At 36.7% G+C, this 24224-nt stretch overlaps 2 protein-coding genes across 3 annotated transcripts; one reads left to right on the forward strand and one right to left on the reverse strand.

Annotated features, from left to right (window-relative positions):
- Positions 1 to 66: 66 nt before the first annotated feature.
- On the reverse strand, positions 67 to 12204 carry LOC110782656 (uncharacterized). Of its 2 annotated transcripts, XM_021986846.2 has the most exons (4): positions 12045 to 12199; positions 5626 to 5789; positions 5287 to 5520; positions 67 to 685 (listed from the first exon to the last, which is right to left on the reverse strand). In XM_021986846.2, exons 3-4 carry the CDS (start codon positions 5467 to 5469, stop codon positions 428 to 430), a joined length of 441 nt encoding a protein of 146 aa, XP_021842538.1. In that variant the 5' UTR covers positions 5470 to 5520; positions 5626 to 5789; positions 12045 to 12199; the 3' UTR covers positions 67 to 427. The 2 variants fall into 2 exon arrangements, with proteins under 2 accessions (XP_021842538.1, XP_021842537.1); XM_021986845.2 differs by lacking the exon at positions 5626 to 5789 and having other exon boundaries at positions 12045 to 12204.
- A 4166-nt stretch (positions 12205 to 16370) lies between these two features.
- Positions 16371 to 21203, forward strand: LOC110782657 (ketol-acid reductoisomerase, chloroplastic-like). Its single transcript, NM_001426342.1, has 10 exons — positions 16371 to 16905; positions 16997 to 17089; positions 17918 to 17983; positions 18103 to 18243; positions 18414 to 18641; positions 18791 to 18908; positions 18996 to 19135; positions 19218 to 19385; positions 19686 to 19841; positions 20657 to 21203. The coding sequence occupies exons 1-10, from the start codon at positions 16591 to 16593 to the stop codon at positions 21017 to 21019; spliced, it is 1788 nt and encodes a 595-aa protein (NP_001413271.1). The 5' UTR covers positions 16371 to 16590; the 3' UTR covers positions 21020 to 21203.
- Positions 21204 to 24224: the final 3021 nt, after the last annotated feature.

Below are 24224 nucleotides of genomic sequence, written 5' to 3' on the forward strand. Positions count from 1 at the left end.
GGTCAAAGTAGTGCATTGGAGACCGCACATAATGGAAAAGTGAGGAACATTATGGAACGGAGGGAGTAGTAAAGAAGGGCCGAATAACGGTACACTTTTATATATACTGACAAATGATAGTTAAGAGATACCTCCAGGTCATCTAGCTGTACATAATTGAAGGTTTCAACAAGCACATGACTGCAATTTGGATGAGAATAGTTGACAGCAATTAAGTTCTAAAGGCATTCTAACAAAACCCCACAAAATCCTAAAAAATTGAGGAAAATGAGATAATCCGAGTATATGACTTATTTCGGACAGATGAAGTAGATAGTCTTTAGATTAAAAAGCAAAAAAAAAAGGTACAAATGTTTAAAACAGCAGCAAATCTACCTAAAAGAACATCAGTAGAGAGTTGCATATGATTTGCAATATCCCATGATCCTCAACCATCTTGCTTCTCGGCCTCGTCATCATACTCGTCATCATCTTTGTCTTCATCTTTATTTAAATCATATATGCTACGCTCATCGAATTTCTTTAGTTCACTTCTTAAATATTCATCATCCATGCTGTCAAGCCCAAACCTTGTGTTTCGATGTTTCACAATGAGCCATCGTAAAAGTCGGTCTTCTTTGTTCAAGTAATGAAGCTCCTTGTTTATATTGGGTGTTGCCATCATGGTCATCTGCATTAGTTGTCCCTACAATAAAAACAAAATTATGCATTGTCTTTGTTTGCGGAGAAGCCCATATTTCCTGCATATAGCACAACAGCTATAAATAGAAAATATCTGAACATTATATTTATGGGATTGAACTTAATTAACCATCTTCCAAACAAACAAGTAGCACATGAACAAGATATACCCTCCAAGGCTACAACCTCGGTGGGAAGAGAGAGAGTGTTTCTGAGCTTCAGTGATAGGCCCTCTAACAACTTAACGAGTCTAACCTTATTTGGCCTTATGATGGAGGATATGTACATACTCAAACATTATGATTCACTTTGAGGTTTTAAATAGCCAAAGAAAGCTATGCTACAAAATTGGTTAACAAACCAGATCAATTTTAGGTGGGTCTGGAATTAGGAATGAAACCATGGTGGTATGGGTATGGAACTTGATTCCTAATACCATGTGTTTGATTATATCCTGGAACGCATATTTTCTTTTATTTGATACCTAAAGGTTTGGTATGAGCCATACCCACCTCCCCCCTTGGGTTTCTAAACCCCATACCTTGTGGGTTTGAGGTATGGGTTTAGAAAATGAAATTTTATAAACCAAACACAAGGTATGGGTTTTGCCCATTCCAAACTCATACTCATACCAAACAACTGCGAACCAAACGCCCCTTTATTAAGTTTCTAGGTCAGACGTAAATTTAAGAAGATAAGGAATGGATTCGCTAGGATACTGCTCAAACAAAACCTAGTCTAGCTCTGTTCAGAGTGCGCTAGTCTAGCTCTGTTCAGAGTGCAATACATCTATAAAAAATTAGACTCGGGGAGATATCTACTAGCCATGCCATAAGTTTGCAACAAGTATATGAGCCTACCTGTCCATCAAGCCTTACTTCATTGACCCTTGAATCTTGAATCTTGCAAAATCATTAATTAAAGATCTGAACATACTTAATTTTAGCTATGTGCTACCAGACACATCTTGATATGCTTAATGAACTTATTTCTAATGATAATACATACAGATCAAGAATCCATATAAATCTATACTAACTGTCAATATGACGGGTCATTAATGGGGTTAGCTGCAAAATAGGTTGAGCACTTGATAGGCCTAAAAATGAATTTCACTCCGCTTCATGTTTCCAATTCAACTAAAGGACTTTAATATGCTTGTTAGACCAAATGCATTTGAACTTTCAAATTAATACTGGAATGTGCTCAATTCCAATCCTGAACTGCTGGGCATCAAAATTCTTCAAATTATGTCTCGTGTGTGTTAAATTAAGCTAATTGAAGCATCAAACCCAAATAACAAAGTTTCTATCACGTTTGTTTGTTCTTGAGCTGCAGCATTTCTCTCTTCTTTAGTCAAATTGTCAGTTACTTGCATGCTATACATTGCTGAATATGCATCAAGAGCCACATTAATGTCTTTTTTTTTTGGGGTAATTAAGCTATTAATTATATCATTTCTCTCAAGAACTGTTTACATCCTAAGCTTTAAAGGAAGACATGTCCTCCAAACAAGCAAAGAAACTAACTAAGTCCAAAAAGCCTGAACAAAACATTAACACCACAAAAAATTTACAATTTAGCAAACCAAACCATCGAGATCAGAAACTTTCCTAGGCATGATATAGGTCATCCTACCCTTAATATCCCCTTTAATTTCCTGCACTGCATTCTGGACTGTTCTGATGCTGACCTTATGATTCCACTGCATTTCTTACTTTCCACACTGTGTACACTACAGCAGCAACAGCAGCCAACCACACTCCCTTTCGGAATTGGCTAGCCTTTCTTCTATGTACCATATAAGCTTCGGGTAAAGAAACCCATTGCCCCGGGATGTTAATCCAATCCTTGATGCTTTGCAAACACTGAGAACCGAAAGGACATTGAAAAAATAGATGCTCGTGGGATTGAGCAAAAATGGAACACAAACTATGTGTAGCTACACCAAACACATTAATGTCTTTGCTAACGGAGATGCTGAAGAAAGAGTGAAGATATGGTAACATTATGTGAACTTCGTCACATCTGAAATAGGAGAACCATAGAATGCATTGACTGGCTTTCAAAAGATCTAGAATCAAGTTTCTAGCTTTTTTTTTTGGGCAAGAATATAGCATAAAGATGTTTCCTAATGGGAAAGCTAGCGGGAGATTTTAGGGTCTTATATTTATAAAAAAGCCTAAGGGATACTAATTGTTACAGATGTAATTTGAATAATGTAATTGAGAGCTTTTGGCTTGAATTCAGTTTTATCACCACCTGTTGTGACTTGTGTAGATCTTAATGGTTGCGAATAGAAAGAGACCCTTAAATTTGCGAGATTTGAGATCTACTCCCTCCGTCCCGGAATACTTGACCTGTTTTCCTTATCGGGCCGTCCCTTAATACTTGACCTGTTTCTAAAAATGGAAATATTCTAACAATATTATATTATTTTTCACTCCATCCCTATTAACCCACCTACCCCTTACTCCATACAAAAAATAATTAAAAATTCAACCCCTACTCTCCCCCAACCCCACCCCTTTACACATTTCCCACTAACTACATTAAAATAATACCCACTATCAACTACTACCTATTAAATTAAATAAGTCAATTCAAGTCCCTTAAACTCTGTGCCGGTCAAACCGGGTCGAGTATTCCGGGACGGAGGGAGTATTCATCCTATCCACAAAATTAAACACTTATATCTATTCATCATTAGTACTAAATATTCTAATTGAGTCTTTGAAACTAAACCTTTGTCATATATTCATTGCTTAGAGCTTGATTCTTATCTAAGTGTCTCTTAAGATGTAAAAAATTCTTTAGATCCCCATCACTCTTGCTCTCTTCCTTTCCCTCTCTTTCTCTTCCTTTAGATCCACATCACTCTTGCATTCTATTCACCCCCTATGTGAATGCAAAAACTTGTGCAGCAAAAACAGCATACAAAAACCTTAAATGATAATAGCAGCAGCAACCTTAAAGGTGGCAGAATTTTCAACAATAAAGATTACCTCGAAGAAGATCTTATTACTGAGTAGTATCAACACAAATCTTTTAAACAGAAAATCAACAGAGAAATGGGATTCAAGCACAGCATTGCCCAGAAACTTCATCTGTCAATCCAGAACTGTAGTAACAAATAGTCAATTCCTTCCACAGTACCAGTAACTCATGGCTCGTGAAGGAGGTATATGAACTGCCAAATACAAACGACGTTCCTGTGCAAATTCTAGAGACAAAGAAAACAAACTCCAAAAGGTCTTCCCATTCAGGTCCCAATATACACATACACCCTAAATCCTTAATCATGATCATTACCTAGTGTCTCAAATGAGGCTCCCACATTTCCACGTAGGACAAGGAGTGAAGGAGAGGTAAAATGCAGATAACCTTACTACCCAAAAGGGGAGGAAAAACACACTCCTTTTATATCCTTAACTTGAAACCTACAACTGCCTAGAGTGCCTACAAGTTCGCAAATAATAAAGCACAAGAACCGAAAGAGTAAAAGAGGCCTTCCCAACAAAGTCGGAAATAGGGAAAGCTGTAAATTAAGGGGCTTTTTAAAAAGCTATAGGAAAAATGTCAAGACAAAATATCATCAGCTAACCATATGGTTTTGTCTTCAGTATCTTTCAAGGTAATAAACCCAGATTATTGAAAAGCTATCCTAATACACTTGATCTAACTCATGAGCAATCTTCCTAAAATGGAAATCTTCTGTGGAATAACTCCCACTACCCACAACACTTCCCCTCCCCCAGAAAAAACTTCAAGAACGAGGAAAAAAATGTTCACGATGGATACGAACAAGAGATAGAAGCGGAGAAACAAAACACAAATTAAGCGCCTAGAATTCTTCCTAACAAGAATACACATTTTGTCTTCCTTTGATTAATGACACGATGTCACTGTGCAGTAGCAAAGTGACAATCTTGTTTCCTTAGGACAATCCTGGAGATCTGAACTCAGTGGAGAACAATAAGGTTGTGAGGTGCACCCCTCTTATAATTAACCTTCCCAGTTTGATTCTAATCGCTTCTCCTGTTCTCTTTCTTTAACAAATACCCTCCTTTAATAGTTGTGATCCTCATATTGCCGTTATATAATAACCTTTCATGTGAGAAGTTAGCTCACAGAATAGTATGCAAAATTAAGGCAATATTCATGAAAGGAGAAAAGCAGATACTTCCACAGTTCCACCTTCAGGTTTCAGCTTCCTTGATATTCTAACCAAATAAATGATTCTAGGTCAATCCTATAGTCCAACAAGAACTGGACAAAAGCATGAATTTTTCTTACCATTTGTTATATTCACTCCTGGAAATTTTGCCCTCAGTTCAATGAGTAATGACAGAAATTTTCTACTCAAAAGAGAAACGCAACTGTCCCATATTAGCCCCAACACGGCAACAAGTAAACAAAAAATCATTGATCTGAAAGCTGAGAAGTGGGCAGGTGTTCCAGCAACAGATAAAGCATATAAAGCATATAAAGATGATTAAAAGCTTACGGCAGTGTGATCACTCGACAAACTGATACATAAAATTATAGTCAACAGTTTCAGATTGAAATACAAATAGAAAGAAAACGGACAGTCCATGTCATTACCTGAAAGTATCTTCCATCAAGCTTCTTAATACCATAACCCAGATGAACAGTTCCAAAGGTCTTTATCTCCGCCAGCACACCATTTCGAGCATAAACGTGTTTCCCCACCCTAGCAACCAAGTCCATCAAGGATTCCCGCTTCACATGAGGTTTCAGTAATAGCACACAGTCATAGAGTGGCATCTTTAATTACTTGATGTAATTATCCTCAGTCACTACTGAAATACTTCCAATCTGCACAAGTACATAATAAAAATCCAAATCAATTGCGGTCAAAACAAATGGTATTGAGGCCTTGTTAATCATCAAACTCTAAGGCATCAGGGGATCGAATCTAACCTAATACATTATCTTCTCATGAACAAAACCACCACCGGCCTACATTTCCTCAAGCTCAAGAATTCAAATTAAAAGTTTGTTAAAAAAAATTGCTATTTGAATTCAATCAAACTCAAAAAATTCCTGATGCCCTTCAATCATTTCTCTTTTCTACTCTGCTTCCTCTTCAAAAAAAAACAAATCAAAAGCAAATTGAAAAAAGAATAACATGATTTTCAACTACAATTATGAACAGGGTATAGACTAATTAAACAAAAAACACCACCAGAACAAGGCCAACAAAATACTCAACAGAATATATTTAACAACAAGATTTCATCGCCTGAGACATCATATCAGGCAAAATATCATCCCCACATGCGTCTAAACCCATTTTTTATATATAAAAATACAAATAAAATCAACAAAAAATCCACACAAAAAAAAAATAGAAAAGTAAAGAAAATGCATAAGAGATGGTAGAATATAACGAGAATAACAACGGCAGAGAAAGAGAGGTAGAAAATCCATAATGGCAGAGGCGCCGCCTACTGGAGGTGGTGATACAACCAGAAATGGTGTTTTGCATGGGGGTTTAAGGAGGAGAGAGGAGGGAGGAGATGAAGAGTAGCTTTGGCGTGGTCGTGGGTTGGAGTTTGAGGAGACGGGAATTTCATTTGGGGTTTTACCGTTTTGGAGCTTCGGCGTCTTTTGTGTGAGTGTGTGGTCCTAGTCGACAGTTCAAACCAGTTCAAACCTTTCCAGCTGCCTTTTTTTTTCTTTTTTTTTTCTTTTCTTCGTTCGTGCCTTTTCGTTTAGGGTGCGTTATATTCGACTTACTTACCATAACTTATCTAATTTGAACTTATCTTAATTTATTGGAAATTATCTGAACTTATTAGAGCTGATCAAACCTGATTTACCTTTTGGATCCTAATAATATTAATAATAATGATAATAATTAATTATTATTATAATTATTATTATTATTAATAACAATAATAATAATTAATAATAATAACAATATTAAATAATAGTAATAATAATAATAAACAATTACTATTAATAATATTATGATAATATTGAAACTTATTAGACCTGATTGTAACTTATTTAACTTATTAGACCTGATTGTAACTTATCTAAACTTATGAGGTAATAAGTTTCAGATCCAATAAGTTCACCTTTAAAAAAAATAAGTTTCAGATCCAATAAGTTCAGATAAGTTAAGATAAGTTCCAATAAGTTCTTATAAATTCAGATAAGTTACAATCATGTCTCATAAGTTTTTTTTTGAAAGGAAAACTAATTCATTAATAAAGAGGCATACGACATCTACAAGAAAAATATAGATCTAACAAGTACATGACAAATTGAGTCAAATAAATGTTTTCTTCATCAAAACTACGATCGTTGAATATATCTTGCACTATAGGACGTCTCCCGTACATAACGCTGAACATGCAGCATTTTCAGAGAGAGGGTCTAACGGTTTGTTGTACCCGCGAAGATGATTTCCACTTGATTCATCTGAATGTACTCGGAAATTTGATATTTGTTGCGATCCCGCATAAAACTTTATCAACGAATCAATTCTACATAAATCCACTACGAGTGAACGACAAACCAAACATACTAAAACTAACTCCACCATAAGGAGACTAACGAACAAGAACGAACTTCGCCCATATGGTGAAAATTTATTGAATATAAGAGACAATAACTGAATTAAAGGAAATCAAAGGGTTGAAAATAGTCTAATTTCTTAGACTATTTCCGGTCTACGACGACCAAGAAAATAAACCCTAAAAAAGAAGAGAGGGGGAGAGGATGAGAAAGCGGCTGGTAGAAAAGCGGTTAACCTACTGCCACTTTTCATCACTTTTCATAAATATGTCTCGTAAGTTAATTACATGTAAAATGTTTGTTGTTGTTGTTGTTGTTGTTGTTGTTGTTAAATAGTGAATATGTGAAAGATAAATGCACCCACTCATAACATTGTTAGAGTGACTCATAGAGAGACTTGATATGTGAAAGCGTGCCCAAATCCTCCTTATCTAATTCTCCGGACGTAGAGAAAGAAAATAGGGTTGCTTACATTTGCACAAATATTCTTCTTTTTTTGTTCCACAACTTGTGCAAGGCCACCCCGGCACTACAAGAAAATTGAGTTTTTGTGACTGACAAAAGTAGCCGCAGAATCCCTATATTCCGTCGCAAAAATTAAATTGCGACTGAAGCGACTAGATTTTGGATGGAGCCGTTGTCGAGCCAAAAAGTCCTAGTCTTGTCCATGCAATACGGACAAGCCAACTTTCCTGAAGTAGACCAACCAAATAACATCCCATAAGCTGGAAAGTCACTAATGGTCCACAAAAGGGCAGCCCACATCTTAAAATTTTGCTTTTTTGACACGTCAAATGTCATTGCACCCACTTCCCATAAGGATTTTAATTCATCGATCAAACGTTGCATGTATACTTCGAGATTCCCTTTAGGATTTTTAGGAACGGGAATGAGTAAGGATAAAAACATAAACGACTTCTTCATACACAACCATGGAGGCAAGTTGTATGGCGTAATGATAACAGCCAACAAGAGTACTGCCCCGGATTTTCCATGTGGTGCAAACCCATCCGTGCATAAGCCTAACCTAACATTACGTGGCTCATTAGCAAAATCCTCATATGCGTCATCTAGATGTTTCCAAGCTTCATCGTCACTTGGATGAGCTAGTATTCCGCTGACTCTAGGATTTTTTGAATGCCACTGCATGTCATCTCATCTGCAAGGTTTTTGGTCGCATATAATCTTTGCAACCTTGGTGTGATTGGAAAGTAGGTCAACACTTTAACCAGAACACGTTTTCCACGAGAAGTCATCTTATAACGCTCTCTGCCACATTTTAAACATTTCTCAAGGTGTGCCTTATCCTTTCAGAATAACATGCAGAATAACATGCACCCTTTGGGGCATGCATGTACCTTCTCATGAGGAAGTTCCAGGCCTTTAACCACCTTTTCGAGTTCGGAGTATGTTTTCCTCATTGAATTCTCATCAGGAATTACTTCCCTAATGAGAGATGAAAACCCATCAACACATCTATGGAGCAAGTTGTACTCACATTTTAGGGTTGTGATCCTTGAAGCCATCTCTAAAAGAGATAATAGACTTCTTTCGTACAATGGTTCTTTTGCGGCCCTTAACAACTCAAAAAGTTTTTAGCCTGAGGATTGGGTTCTTCTTCAACATTATGTAGATCTTCGGGAAATGCATTACCATCAATTTGATCTGGACCATGTCAACGTAAGGATTAGGTGCCTCATAAGATGGTTTTAAAGAAGCGAAATCCTCCACGTGCAAACCCATTCAAAGTAGTTACTCAAGAATCCATTTTTATACAAATGTTGTCTAGCACCATCAAGATCTAAAAATGCAATGTTTCTACACTTAGAACATGGGCATCTAATCTTTGAAGATTCTTGAAAATCACGGTGTTGCTTAGCAAACTCAATAAACCCTCGCACGCCATCTATGAACTCTTTTCTTAGTAATCGACCTTTACGTCTCTCATACATCCATTTTCTATCCAACCTCTCCATGACTCTAAAATGACATAATAAATTATAAAACATAATATGACATTTTCCCTTAGAAGTAGTATATTGTTAATATATAAATTAGCTTGATAGTTTCCACCAATTACAAGATAGAAATCAAATCTAGACCATCCCATTAACTAATTAAATTTTAAAAAACATGTATATATTTAATTATGAACTACTAGCTTAAATTTAAATAAAAACAAAAAAAACTTGACTTGTTCTTTTAAGTAAAAACGAGTATATTATAAAAGTTGTAAAATTACTACTATAAAGTACTCCCTATGTCCCAGATTACTTGTTACACTTTCCTCTTTCGTCCATCCAAGATTAGTTGTTACACTTCTAAATTAGGAATGACCCCACAATTATTATATTGTCTGTCCCTTCCCACTAAATTTTTTTTTGTCCTCACACCCTCTCTCATTCAATTAAAAAAAATACTCCACTAACTCCTATCACATTTACTTTTTCAATAAAATTACAATTGATAACCAAACAACCACTTATCACCTAAAACTTGGTGCAAAGGTAAGTGTAACGAGTAATTTGGGACGGAAGGAGTATAAGTCTTACATATAAGATGATTTCCATTCCAAAAATACAAAATCAAGTAGTAAAGCTACATAGACAAGAAATTAATAAACTAAAGTGGGCATATAATCATATATGAAACCAGCTTGACAACATCAGTATATGAACTACCTAATAAAATGAAGCCAACAACAAGCTAACACCAACGTATAGAAATACATGCAACAACAACACATATGCATCCAAGTACATGTAATTTCCATATACTAATGATTAGAGTTGGTTAAAATACATACAAAGTACATTATTAGATTTCTAAATGATTAGAGTTTGAACAATTTTACTATTTTGAGCTTGATTGAAAGTTTTAACTTTTACAATGGATATTTTTGGAAAATGGTTGTATGAACAGAAGTTAACTTGCTGTTATTTTGGGATTTATACAGCTATATTTTGCTGTAGGATAAGCTACTTTACTTCATTTGCCTTCTCTTTTGAAATAGAAGCACACATTTCCCCGGCTAATTTGAGTTTGTTTTGTGTTTTAATTTTCTGCAACTGTTTTTACTAACCCTTTTCAGGTTACTGTATGAATTTATGGAAAAAATTGCAACATCCCTTAGTAGTATCCTTCGTCTTCAACTTCACACGATAAGTTGTTGATCATGTATGCTGATGCACATGCAGGCATAAACTTTGCAATTAGCAAATAAGGTGGTGTGAAACAAAATAGTTTATTGTCTAATCAGTGTATAAAAAGGCGCGCCTTGGCTCTGAGGCGCTAGGCGATTGGAGCCAGCGCCTTTTATTGTCTAGGCGAGGCGATTTCGATGAGGCGCACCTAAGGCGCACTTTGAGGCGCAAAAAAGGCGCACCTACCAAGGCACACACCATTTTTTCACTTTTTTTTTTAACTTTTTATTAGGGCGCCTCACTTCAATGAGGCGCACCGAGGCGCACCTAAGGCGCTGGGAACCCCAAATCGCCTTGTTGCGCCTTGAGCCTTTTTATACATTGTGTCTAATACCTTTGAGATATTTATCATTTTGTTTTATAATTGGGGATGGCCCGATGGGGAAGTAGTAGCTTCCAGTTTCAACCCTATCAGTATTTACTTGTTCATCCTGACCTCTATGGCTTGATAAGAACAGAATTATTCAAGATAATATTACAACAAAAGAATTGGAGCTTTTGAAGTGTCCGAGATCCGGAAAATTGAAGGACATACCACTAAGCTAATCAAAGATAATAAGACACTGACACTAAACTGATGCACCTGGTTATACTCACTGAGCTTCAGAAGTTTCTTTTGATGCCCAGTTGAGAAATTTGGAAAATACACACTCCACCCTAGACAGATACTCCCTCCGTCCCAAAATTATCTTCCTGCTTTTCTAAACGAGCATCCCAAAATTATCTTCCTGTTTCTAATTTTGGCTATTAAGGTCCCCACTTTCTCATGTACTATATTAATTAAAATTGAATTGAAAACCCCACCCATGTACTATATTCCACTTTTCCCATTTACTATATTCTCTTTCACATGTTCTTTATTCCACTTTTCCATACAACTCAATCATCATTTGTACTTTATTCCACATTTTCATGTACTACATTTCACTTTTCTTAAAATCCGTGTTTTTGGTCAAACAGGAAGATAATTATGGGACGGAGGGAGTACTTCTTTTACCCAAGATCAGTAATTCAATACAGAGTAGTACACCAGCTTGTTTTGACTTGGTTTATATATCCTTCACAATTTGATTGGGGATTCTTGAACTAGGATGCCTGTACATGAGTAAATCATACCTAATCAACCTTATACAATACCTAAATGATTGAAGTCACCACTTTAGTAAGGTGATAAAATGCATAAACAAAGCCACTACCAACTAAAATACGAGTCATATTTGCCTTAATACCCAGAAATCTACTCAACTAACCCGCTGCCAAATTTGAAAAGCTCTATGTAGTCAAGATGGTGTTTATAACCAGAATACAAATGTAAAAATAAATGTTACCCGAACTCTGCTAAAAGAGGTATATGGGGATGGTAACATGTACACTTAATTTTCTGCAACTGTTTTTACTAACCCTTTTCAGTTTATCAACGATCCTTCACTGCAGTCGGCTGCTAATTAAATTCTCTAAATTCAAAGTTCTTGTGTCTAATTCCAAACTACCGGCCCCCAAATTCACGCTAGGACGACTCTAATTCACTCCAACACTTGCATAAAAATAACTCAATTTTTACTTCCAAACCCTAAACTACGAAATTCAGTAAAGTGGGCAATTTAGACTTACTTGGGCGCAAGCACGGTGCTGGAGAAGATGACGGTAGTGACGCCGCAACGGATATGTGGGGCGGCGGAGATGTGGGGGCGGTGGGGACGGAAATGAAGTTGAGGGAAAAACCTCTGTTGTGCGAAAATGAAGGAAAAGCAAGGTAAGGTAATTTGTTTTGTTTTTTTTCCAAAGGTAAGTTAATTTGTTACTTTCTCCATTCCACAATAGATGCATCATTTCTCATTTGTGCACTATTCATCAATCAACTTTGACAACATTTCTTTCACTGTTGTGTAAGAAAAAAACATAGTCAAGTGAGGATCTTGTTAAATTTGTATTAATGCAAGGATTTCAAATATCAACTTTTTATAATTTTTACTTATACGCATTTAGAGATATTAATGTTCAAATAAGCGCGTTGGCATACGTGCAATGAGAAATGATGCATCTATTGTGGAACGGAGGAAGTACTTTCTCCGTTCCTAAAAAAATGTCGTTTTTCTATAAATGGCGTTCTCTTATAAATGTCTACTTTCTATTTTTGAACATTGAATATTATGTAGATGTCCATTATACCCCTAATATCTTTCTGGAATATTCTACATCTATGGTTTATTGTTCTCCAAGCAAACCTTATTCTATTGTGTGTGTGTGTATATATATATATATATATATATATATATATATATATATATATATATATATATATATATATATATATATATACCATATTGTTCATGGAATAAAACACACAGTCGTTCTCTCCCATTTCTCTTATCTTCTCTTTATTTCACAACACGTTATCAGCACCAATGCTCTACCATCCTGCTTCATTAAAATAAAACCAATTTGATGCTAGTCTCCGCAGGTATGTCTATACTAATTTAAAGCGTACGTAGATATTAATTTATCCAATAGATTATTAATAAGTACGGAATATGTAACTATATTTATAGCTTGAATATGATTTGAATCTTTATAAAAAGTATAGTATGTGGCGGAGGTCAATTTTGTTCATCTATTGTGATTACGTCCTTGTCTGGTTTTCTTACGATTGCACTCAGTTTGTTTTTTTTGTTTTTGATATTGTTTATGTAATTTCTAGATTAGTTTTTTTTTCCCTTTATAATAATCCTAGCATATGCCATATACTCCGTAGTTTTCTTCATCTTTATCAATATAGTTTTTCTCATCTCCCTTTTTCTCTTTATCATTGATTGAGTGTATTAGAAGTTTAAATCAAGCATAGAGCAGATTGGCTAATGCCAATTCTAGCCAGTTTAGTTGTGGTCTGAAGCCTGCACTGAACAGCAAGCCAGCGGATGAATCTGTGCTTAGGGGTGATCAATCTATTCCTAACCAATCTATCCCAAGGCACTCTAGCTAGGTTTCACACCCAAAAATTTCTCATAAACTTGCTTCACTAAATAATGAGCCATGCCCTCCAGATCTGCCAGAGTAAAGTACTTCTTGAATTTCTCCTTAGTGATACAAATTTGCCTCCAATACCAACTAGCAGAAGAGCTAGGTTGGTAATCCCACCATTCCCCATCTTTGAGGTAGACTGAAGTAATCCATATGATCCATATATTGTCATGCTTTTTAACAAGAGTCCAAACATATTTTCCCATGAAAGCAATGTTCCACAAAACAACATCCCTAAAACCCAGGCCACCATGCTGCTTGTCACAATAAACTTTATCCCAAGCTATATTGCTTGGTTTTTGGCTGAATGCTTTTCCACTCCATAGAAATGCTCTGCATATCTTCACAATGTCCTGCAGAACAGTTTTAGGAATGACATAGATCTGAGCCCAATACATATGCAAACTGCGCAAAACATAATTGATTAGTTGCATTCTGGCAGTGTATGAGAGATTTCTTGATAGGATTTTCTCATACGAAAACGATCCTTGTCCTACGAAAACGATCCTTGTCTTGAATAAACCAGACTCAATAATCTTTCTAAATAAGTGTCTCGTTCCCTTACCCGAATCTCTATTCAGTTTCAATTCCTATATAATGCCTTATCCCGAGTCATATTCTTTCCAAACCGGAACCTTATATTTGTTTGGTGGCGACTCCATCGAAATTCAACGTTCTAAGACGTAGGGAAATTTTTACGCATTTTGCATGGTTAAACTTCGAATTTACAATGTTCAAACTGATTAATGTCATTAGCGCGAACTTAGGCTTTCGCTCTCCCTTGGGGGTTGGATTGTCAAAAATCAAGCCAAACCTATTGGTCGTGCTTCTTGATAAATCGGCCAAGTTTGAGTTTTTTGTGGTTCCTAAATGGGATCCATAAATGCTCAAAATTACAAAATCCAAATATACAAATGTACAAGGTACGAGAAAAATTAGCCCCCTACACTAGTTACTACCCAAATTGTACTTTTCTGGAGGCTGCCCTGGGCTATTCGTGTAGTTTTTCTTGGAAAGGAGTATGGAGTTCAAAATCTCTTGTTAAGGAAGGCATCATATGGAGGGTGGGCAACGGGTCGAGCATTAACTTATGGAGTGATCCTTTGCTAGCAGATGAAGAAGGGAGGTATATCACGAGCAACACGGAGGGGGACCTTAACTATGTAAGTTATTTAATTGATATGGTAGCATGGATTGGAAACTTGACGTGGTAGAGAAGAACTCTAATGCGTGCAACCGCCGATGCATACTAGCTATTCCCTTAAGCTGGCGTGCACAAAGCGATGAGCTCACATGGGCTTACTCTAATGACGATAACTATGTGGTGAAAACGTTGTACATGTTGGGAAAGAGCTGTAATATGGATGCTTTTCACAGAGCCTTTGTTGAGATTTGGAAGATGGAGGCGAGCCCGGAGGTTCGCCACTTTCTTTGGAGACATTGCACAAGTACTCTACCAGTCAAGGGGCTGCTACATGCACGTCACATGGTGGATGAAGCGACTTGTCCGTGGTGTCGTGCGGAGGAAGAAACGGTAGGCCATGACTCTTTGATTATTTACGAGTTAAGGATCCTTGGGAGGATTGTGGTTGCGTATCGATGATAGGTTGGAGGGTTGCATGCACTATGTGGGATCTGGTGGTAAGTTAGACATACCTTGATGCGCACACAAGGCAAAAGAGGGTGTTTCTTGTGTGGTGTATTTGGAGAGAAAGGAACCACTATGTTTTTTAAAACAAGTTAACCCCCAATGTTGTAATTGTTGGGCGTGTGCAAAGGTTAGTAGAGGAACACGACAGGTACAATGCTCGACCACATGCCGTAGTTCGAAGCAATGGAAAGCCCCCTGACAGGTATGATTAAGATAATGCAGATGCCTCCCTGACGGGTGAAGGTCGTGTGAGTCTTGGTGGTGGCTTGAGACAAGGAGGGGCGAGTGATCTTTGCAGCTATGCGAAGAACACGAGCCTATTGGCTCCCGGAAATTGCTGAAGTAGGCTATGGCCATGCGACTTGGAAAGAGGTATGGAGTGAAGGATGTTATTATGGAATTCGATTCTCAAGTGTTGATCAACCGTCTCACGAAGGGTGCTACATATCTTGCCGATTTTGACTATATTCTAGGCGATATTTTCTCTTTATGTACGCATTTTAATTCAGTTAGTTGGTCTAATGTTAAAAGGAACTTTGTGGCCCATCACCTTGCTAAGCTAGTTCCGTTCGGAGTAGAAGAGATTTGGGAATACCACTTTCCCCAACAAGTTGTTCCTTATGTACTCATGGACACTTTATCCCCAAATTAATCAACTAGCTTACTTTTCCCTTTCAAAAAAACAAAAAAAACATACAATTATTTGAGCAAAATTAGTACTCCCTCCGTTTCGAAATAATGGGGACAATTTATCTTTTCACGCTTGTCGATATAAATGTTTGAACATTAATATCTCTAATTTTGTGTCGTAAAAATTATAAAAAGTTGATATTCCGAAAGTACATATCGAGACGAATCAAATAAGACCCCACACGCCCATAAATCATAAATGATAGTCAAATTAAAATTTATAAATAGTGTCAAATTGTCCATATTATTTCGAAATGAGGTACTCCCTCCGTCCCTTAATACTCGCACCGCTTTCCTTTTCGGGCCGTCCCTTAATACTTGCACCGTTTCTATACATGGAAATCTTTACCAATGTTATATTATTTCTCACACTTACCTACTCCCTACAAAAAATCATTTAAAAATCCACACCCCCACTCACTACTTCCCACCCCTTACACATTTCCCACTAACTATATTAAAAAAATACCCTACTATCAACTAATATCCATTAAATTGATAAGTCAATTCACATGTTTTAAACTCAACCGGTGCGAGTATTAAGAGACGGAGGGAGTACTTCCTAAGTCTGATACGGAGTATGACACAAACTTCGCTCTCTCCAAAGTTAAAATATTATCAAGTGGCTAACGTCTGAATTCATGTGATTCATATCTACGTTTTCGTATTCCACAAAAGCCATCCTCATTCGGATTCCTCACTGAAATCCCCTCACTATAAAACCCACTCTTCTAACCCTCCGCCACCCCTCTCTGTCCTCCCCCTCTGCTATTCCTCTCACCTAACCACCATCCATCAATGGCGGCCACAGCAGCGACAACATTTTCTCTCTCATCCTCCTCCTCCACTTCCGCCGCTGCATCTAAAGCCTTGAAACAGTCTCCTAAACCCTCCGCGTTGAACTTAGGGTTTCTCGGCTCTTCTTCTACAATCAAAGCATGTAGGTCTCTCAAGGCTGCTCGTGTTCTTCCTAGCGGCGCTAACGGTGGAGGATCGGCGCTTTCTGCTCAAATGGTTTCGGCGCCGTCTATCAACACTCCATCTGCTACCACCTTTGACTTTGATAGCTCTGTTTTCAAGAAAGAGAAGGTTACTCTCTCCGGTCACGACGAGGTATATCTCTTTCTCTCTCATCAGTTATTTTTTTGTTCAATTTGTGAAAAGATTGAATGTTTGATGCATTGTGTTTGTGTTGTTTTGGCAGTACATTGTGAGAGGAGGGAGGAATTTGTTTCCATTGTTGCCGGATGCTTTTAAGGGTATTAAGCAGATTGGTGTTATCGGATGGGGTTCTCAGGTGATGATTTATTTGCAAGGTTTCGGTTGTATTGTTGGTAAATTCCACGAAATGAATTACAATGTTTATTTTACCCTTTTCCATTCACCAATTCTAGGGTTTTAATGGTCGCTTATTCGGTAAATTGATCATTTCCTTTTAGCAAATGAGGTTTTTTTCCAATTGAAATTATATTTATTTTTATGAAGAATGACCTGATTTCACTCTTATATTCTTAATACAACAGCGTCCTGCTATGAATTGACCGATAAGGTTAACAGCAATTGATGGAAGGTCATTTATAAATTTTATTGTAATGGTGGCTGGAGAAAAAATTCATGAAAAACAGAAAAAGTAGTTGTAATAAGAAATGTTTATAGAAGGTACTTAATTTCTTGTAAAAGCAAATATATAAGTTAGTTAATTTGTTGTAAAAACAAAAATAGAAGATACTTAATTTTAACAAGTGTAATGTATGAGGTGGTTATAAACAACATTTCCCTTTATTTTCCTGCTAATTAATTGTCTTTCTGCAATTTTCTCATACTGATGAATGATGGAGGAGGAGTAATAGAATGTGACTAGGCCTGCTTTTTTTTCAAGCGATGACGGTGGATACTATATCATGTGATTTACTTGTGATTGTTTTCATACTTCATTTTATGTTCACCGGTTTGTGCTTAATAAAGTGATTGAAGTGGTTACGAGCCCGTCTGGCACCTAGGACAAAACCATGCGTAGAGATTATCATGAAGCGGTTTTGTTGAAGCTTTTTAGATATTACTCCACAGATTTTAGCAGCTTAAACTTTGCTTTTGATTCATATTAATCATGCTCGGTTGTTTCTAGGCCCCAGCTCAAGCTCAGAACTTGAAGGATTCTCTGACAGAGGCAAAGTCTGATGTTGTTGTCAAGGTTAATTGGAAACTATATTTCTAATAAGTAACTTTTCACTAAACTTCTGTCAGTATGCAATGATAATGGGGGATTTCAAGTTTATTTATTTAGTTCTTTTTTTGGCTTGCATAATGCAGATTGGTCTTCGCAAAGGATCTAACTCTTTTGCCGAGGCACGTGCTGCTGGTTTCAGTGAAGAGAATGGCACTTTAGGTGATATGTGGGAGACCATTTCTGGAAGTGACCTTGTTCTGCTGCTGATTTCTGATTCTGCTCAGGTTTATATATCTGCAAACTTGCTCTAGCACGGAACTTTCTTTTCCACATGTTTTAAACATGTACCTACATTAGTTCTGTTAGTTATGGATTTGTATTTACATAGAGTACCTATCAACTGAATGTTATTTGCTGTTGAATTATATTCACCTTTTCTTCGTCCATATTTCAGGCTGACAATTACGAAAAGGTATTCTCCCACATGAAACCAAACAGCATTCTTGGGTTGTCACATGGATTTCTTTTGGGGCACCTGCAATCTTTGGGGCAGGACTTCCCCAAGAACATTAGCGTGATTGCTGTATGCCCCAAGGGAATGGGGCCTTCTGTTAGAAGGTTGTATGTTCAAGGTAAAGAAGTCAATGGCGCTGGAATCAACTCTAGCTTTGCTGTTCACCAGGTCTAGCACTTTTCTATAATTCTTGTACATGCAATGTTGGCGGCATACTTTATTTTTTATTTTTTTTTAAATTTTCTTGTTTGCTTGTATCCGTTTTAAGGTTGAATTTACCCCGTATTTATTTCAATTTTGTCAATTTTTGCTTGTAGGATGTTGATGGTAGGGCTACAGATGTAGCACTTGGCTGGTCAATTGCTCTTGGATCTCCTTTCACATTTGCTACTACTCTTGAGCAGGAATATAAGAGTGACATCTTTGGGGAGCGAGGTAGATATAGCTTTTTTTTTTATAATTCTTGTATTACCACCTTATTGGTTTTTGAGACAATAAGAAATTTTGCTGCCTACTTTGTAGGTATCTTGCTTGGTGCTGTTCACGGAATTGTCGAGTGCCTGTTCAGAAGGTACACAGAAAGCGGAATGAGCGAAGATTTAGCCTACAAGAACACTGTTGAGTGCATCACTGGTGTCATATCAAAGACCATATCAACAAAGGTTGACTATTTTGAGCAATTATTTGTCAAATTTTTGCTTTAAGGTGTAGTGGATGGCTACTGATATGCTTTGATCATGTCAGGGAATGCTTGCCTTGTACAATTCTTTGTCAGAAGAAGGCAAAAAGGACTTCCAAGCTGCTTACAGCGCCTCATACTACCCTTCAATGGACATTTTGTACGAGTGCTATGAAGATGTTGCTAGTGGTAGTGAGATCCGAAGTGTTGTTTTGGCTGGACGGCGCTTCTATGTATGTCGTTCTTACCCCTCTATAAAATTTTCTATACCTTTATTTAGAATGTTTTGTAAGATTGAGATTTTTGATGTTGAAATTCAATTCTCTAAACAAATTTCCATGTGTCATTGTTGAATTACATTTTTACATAACTGTTCTTTCCAAGGCGTGATTCATTTCTATATTAGTATTTTATGTTTTTTAGTCCACTCCCGAGGCATGCTTATTGTGGAAGGATGCTGGTTGCAGTTCTGCCAAGTTTCATCGTTTATAAATATAAATATGCAAGTTGACCCTCTATGCTTCTCATTGCAGGAGAAGGAAGGCCTCCCAGCTTTTCCAATGGGTAAAATTGATCAAACCAGAATGTGGAAGGTGGGTGAGAAGGTCAGATCAGTCAGACCTGCAGGTGACTTGGGCCCATTATATCCATTCACTGCTGGTGTCTATGTTGCTCTAATGATGGCCCAGGTAAGACTGTTTGCTCATGGCTCACAAGTTTTTATGACTGCTTCACATGTATCAGAGACTCAAATTATTATTAATTTTTCTTTCTGCTTAATATAATCACATTGTTCTTTGTAATCCCCAAAACATGCATACAAAGATACTTTAAGTTGAAAGCCTGCCTTTCCTTCTCAAGGGTGGTTATTTTTCTACCTAATACGGTATAACCTGTCATGTTTCTCTATTCTTATTGTAGCTTCTGTTGGCTTCTGGCTCCTCTTGTTTTTGCGCAATTTACATCAAGCTTGTAAAGTTTGATGTTTTGAATCTGTTAAATACCACTTATAGCAAGCAATATACCATCTTTTTATTGGATGTCCTGAAGTGTATGGGTATAATATTTAGTCTATGAAACTGTTGTCATTTTGTCAATGCCTTACCAAGTTTCTCTGCTGGCTTGTTTGTTGTGCCATCACTGATGTCATGCGAACTAGCAGTAGAAATGTAATTTTTTTTAATACACTATTAATGCGAAGTAATATGAAATGAACCCACTTGTTTACAAAAAGCTCTGTGAGGGTTTGTGTATAAACGTAGTCTTGTGCTTAACTATTGCCAATTACAAGTTCCCTGTTGCCTTGTTAGCATATTTCTCACATTTTAGTTATCAATGTTGCAATTCAATTGAGGAAAGCATAGTCTTGTTTGTTGTTAAAATGACGTTTGTCAGGATTGGCGTAAGTCAAATCTTGAACGGAGTAGAGAATATTCCTTAGTGTTTGTTTTGGCACATCTGTTGGTGATTGCATACTCTTTAACACTTGATTTAATGTTATCAGATAGAGATCTTGAGGAAGAAGGGTCACTCGTACTCGGAGATCATCAACGAGAGTGTGATTGAAGCAGTGGATTCCTTGAACCCCTTCATGCATGCCCGGGGTGTCTCATTTATGGTTGACAACTGCTCAACCACAGCAAGGCTTGGATCAAGAAAATGGGCCCCTCGTTTCGATTACATCCTAAGCCAACAAGCTTTGGTAGCTGTTGACAATGGTGCTCCAATCAACCAAGATTTGATCAGCAACTTCTTGTCAGATCCTGTTCATGAAGCTATTGGAGTTTGCGCACAGCTCAGACCATCTGTTGATATCTCCGTGACTGCTGATGCTGATTTTGTTCGCCCAGAGTTGCGCCAGGCATAAGTATTAGGCATGGAGATATTAACTCCAAGGTTATTGTAATTTTAGCTTGTCCTGTCCGAGATGCTTGATATTTTCTTCAAGTTTTGGCTAGAGTTTTGTGTTTGATTTGGGACTTGGAAGAGTGGTTTGTCTAACTCGTATGTTGTAATGTTATAATATGTGGCTGCAATGGCCCATCTTATCAGCTGTTCTTGGTTCATGTGGTGCTCTAGGAAATAAAAATCTCCCCTCACACAGTTCTGCAAAATGCATGCTTGTCATATACCAGTCTTAGTTCTTACATTGTCTGCTTGTTATTGCAAATGGTTCAAATTTTTTTTGCATAAAAATAAATATAAAAGAGGGTAAGAGAAAATAAAAGCTAGTGTTAAGAGCTAGTATATTTTCACTATTTTTGGGATTACTCTTATTTAAAGTTGGACTTTGGGCGTGTTCGGCAGTAGCGTTTGAGCTAGCGGGTAGCGTTTTGACCTAGTCAAGACGCTACTTGTAAAATTTGTAAGTGTTTGGTAAAGTAGCGGTTGAGGTAGCGGTTAGCGGTTGAGGTAGCGGTTGGGTAGCTTTTGTCAAATGTTAAAATTAGTAGCGTTTAAGGTAGCGGGTAGCGTTTGACAAATTTATAATAAAGTTTTAAATAATATTCTTGCTTTTATTTTTATTTTTATAATATCAACCGCTACTTTTACCGAACATTCATAGTAGTTACCGCTACTTTGACAGCTAACCGTTACCCGCTACTATTCACCGCTACTCGCTACTTTAACCGCTACCCGCTACTCAACCGCTAACCGCTACCCGCTACCGCTAATTTTGTCGAACAGGGCCTTTAGGTGGCGTAAGAGAAAGATTACGGGTGTGTTCCCTTCCATTTGTAAGACTTCAACTTATCTTATTTGAACTTATCTGAACGTATAAGAACTTATAAGACCATATAGACTTTATAAGACCTTATTGGTTATTTTTATTACTAAATTTTTGACCATTAGAATATTGATAATTGTTGATTGTAAATATTAATAAAATATAAATGAATAAAGCAATTATTATTTAGTTCTTATATTAATCATTATGTTTTTATGTTATCGAATACTCCCTCTGTCCCTTAATACTCGACCTGTTTTGACCGGACACGCTTGCACAACTTTGACCACCAATTTCTTTAACTACATATTATAAAAACATTAAAAATATTAATATTTTGAATATATATATTAAGATGAAGCCAACAATATATTATATACTAACATTTGTTTTCATATAATAGAAATAAAATAGGGTCAAAGTGAATTATGTGAATAGTGCAAAAAGTCAAAACAGGTCGAGTATTAAGGGACGGAGGGAGTAATAGAAAATATTACTCTGTAATAAATATCAAAAATTTATGAAATCCAAGTACGAATTCGACCAATTTGTCATTAACTCTTTAATCACCATCTTTACACTCTGTAATGTAACTTTGTAACACCCCCAAATTTCTCTCTTTAAAAACCAATATTTAATTAAATAAAACCAACCTTGAGAGAAACTTAGGAGTATTACAGCCACGTGATTACGTTAAAGGCTAACTAACTCAACTAATGCATCAGAATAAATGAACAAAAGGTCTTGCGTGCACAAGGTGTACAATAAATTTATTGTACATCAAGATAACTTTTATGCAGTTTTTTTGTAACTTTAACCTATTTTTTTTGTAACGTTTATATTATAAAAATAAAAAATTGATAGATAAATATTTTAAAAGGGTTAAATGATTAATTTATACATTATTAGTGATTTATAAGAAATAATTTGTATTCAAAGGAAAAATTTATCATTAAGATAGATAACTTTTACATATATAAATGTAACTTTTAAGCATTTTGAGTTAACTTTTACTCCGGTGTACAATATTTATTGTACACCACTTATAAATAAGAATTTGTGATAAATCAAAGTACTTCTCTTTATTATGTAGGAAAATTTGGTAATATTAATCCAACCTTTGGCCGGTTTTCTTTTATTAATCCCACCTACGACATATTTTTTAATAATCCCAACTTTACTACCCAACGACTTTTATTGGGCTTAAGTGACCGATAACTGGTGAAAAAATCATCGAGATGGTGATGAATTGATGATGATGACTGAATACATCTAGAGAGAGTACTTCCACGTAGGGATATATTACCGCCGACAATAGGTTTATGACGTGTTGGGCCCAATAAAAGACGTTGGGTGGTAAAGGTGGGATTATTAAAAAATATGTCGTAGGTGGGCTTAATAAAAGAAAATCGGCAAAAGGTTGGATTAATATTACCGAATTTTCCTTATGTAGGAAAATATGTAATAATAATTGAAATAACAATAATAATGTATTTCTTAAATAAATTTGAAATTAAAACTTCAATAAGTGAAATCCTTAAATAAAACCAACTTAAACAAAGTCCTAACTAGGTGAAACTCTCTATTAATCCTGTATGTAAGCATGCCACATCATCACATTCAGTTCCTAAAAACTGCTCACCAAAAGGGTGAACAGGGTCAAGCCAAAACAAATAGGAAATACAGGTTCAGGTTCTCATCTAACACTGCATCCCTGACACTTGGACTGAGGTGTCCCCCATGAGAAGGTAGTGCAACGTCTGGATCCTCTTCACTAATTACTTCGACTTCCAAGATGCGGTGTGGTGTGTGCCTAGCATTGGCAAGACGATTAGTTTCTTCTGGATCAACATGAAGGTTGTTTCGTGACGGGATCCTTTCCCGTGGATGCCTCTCTCTAGAGTCATTGCCAGGCTTGTCTGTATCGATCAGATTGGAAATCTGCCATGTTATCGTACCTCCCAACAGGCGACGCCAAATGATGTGGGACTTTTTTATGGTGTTGATGTGTCACCTTTCCACGGAGGTATCAAGAATGCGCTGGCCCGATCTTCTTCCAACCTGCAAAATAAGAATATTTCCTCCGACGGTTAAGTAAGTATTTGCTAGAGAGAGAAAGTGTCTAGAGAGAAGGTAGAGTAGAATGAGAATGTTAGGTAAGAATGTATTGAATGTCCTTTTACATTGGGAATTGGACTATTTATAGGACTAGGATTTTGGAAATTGTTCCTCAAAACCTAGATAGCTAGTTAGTTAGCTTTTCATATGAGGACATGTGTCATTTATCTAGAGGACCTAATGGGCCTCCATATTTTGGGTCACTGTTGGCCTTTGGGCTCATTCA

This window comes from Spinacia oleracea, chromosome 4 (assembly GCF_020520425.1).
Source record: "Spinacia oleracea cultivar Varoflay chromosome 4, BTI_SOV_V1, whole genome shotgun sequence".
In the NCBI taxonomy this organism is placed as follows: domain Eukaryota; kingdom Viridiplantae; phylum Streptophyta; class Magnoliopsida; order Caryophyllales; family Amaranthaceae; genus Spinacia; species Spinacia oleracea.

What these genes read in the sequence shown, in the direction of transcription:
- LOC110782657 (NM_001426342.1), top strand. Translation starts at nt 16,591, where the DNA reads ATGGCGGCCACAGCAGCGACAACATTTTCTCTCTCATCCTCCTCCTCC. An exon ending in CTAGCTTTGCTGTTCACCAG is followed by an intron (nt 18,642 to 18,790) that starts GTCTAGCACTTT and finishes TTTTGCTTGTAG; the next exon opens with GATGTTGATGGTAGGGCTAC. An exon ending in TTGCTCTAATGATGGCCCAG is followed by an intron (nt 19,842 to 20,656) that starts GTAAGACTGTTT and finishes TAATGTTATCAG; the next exon opens with ATAGAGATCTTGAGGAAGAA.
- LOC110782656 (XM_021986845.2), bottom strand. Translation starts at nt 5,469, where the DNA reads ATGCCACTCTATGACTGTGTGCTATTACTGAAACCTCATGTGAAGCGG. An exon ending in TTGATGGAAGATACTTTCAG is followed by an intron (nt 686 to 5,286) that starts GTAATGACATGG and finishes TTTTTATTGTAG; the next exon opens with GGACAACTAATGCAGATGAC.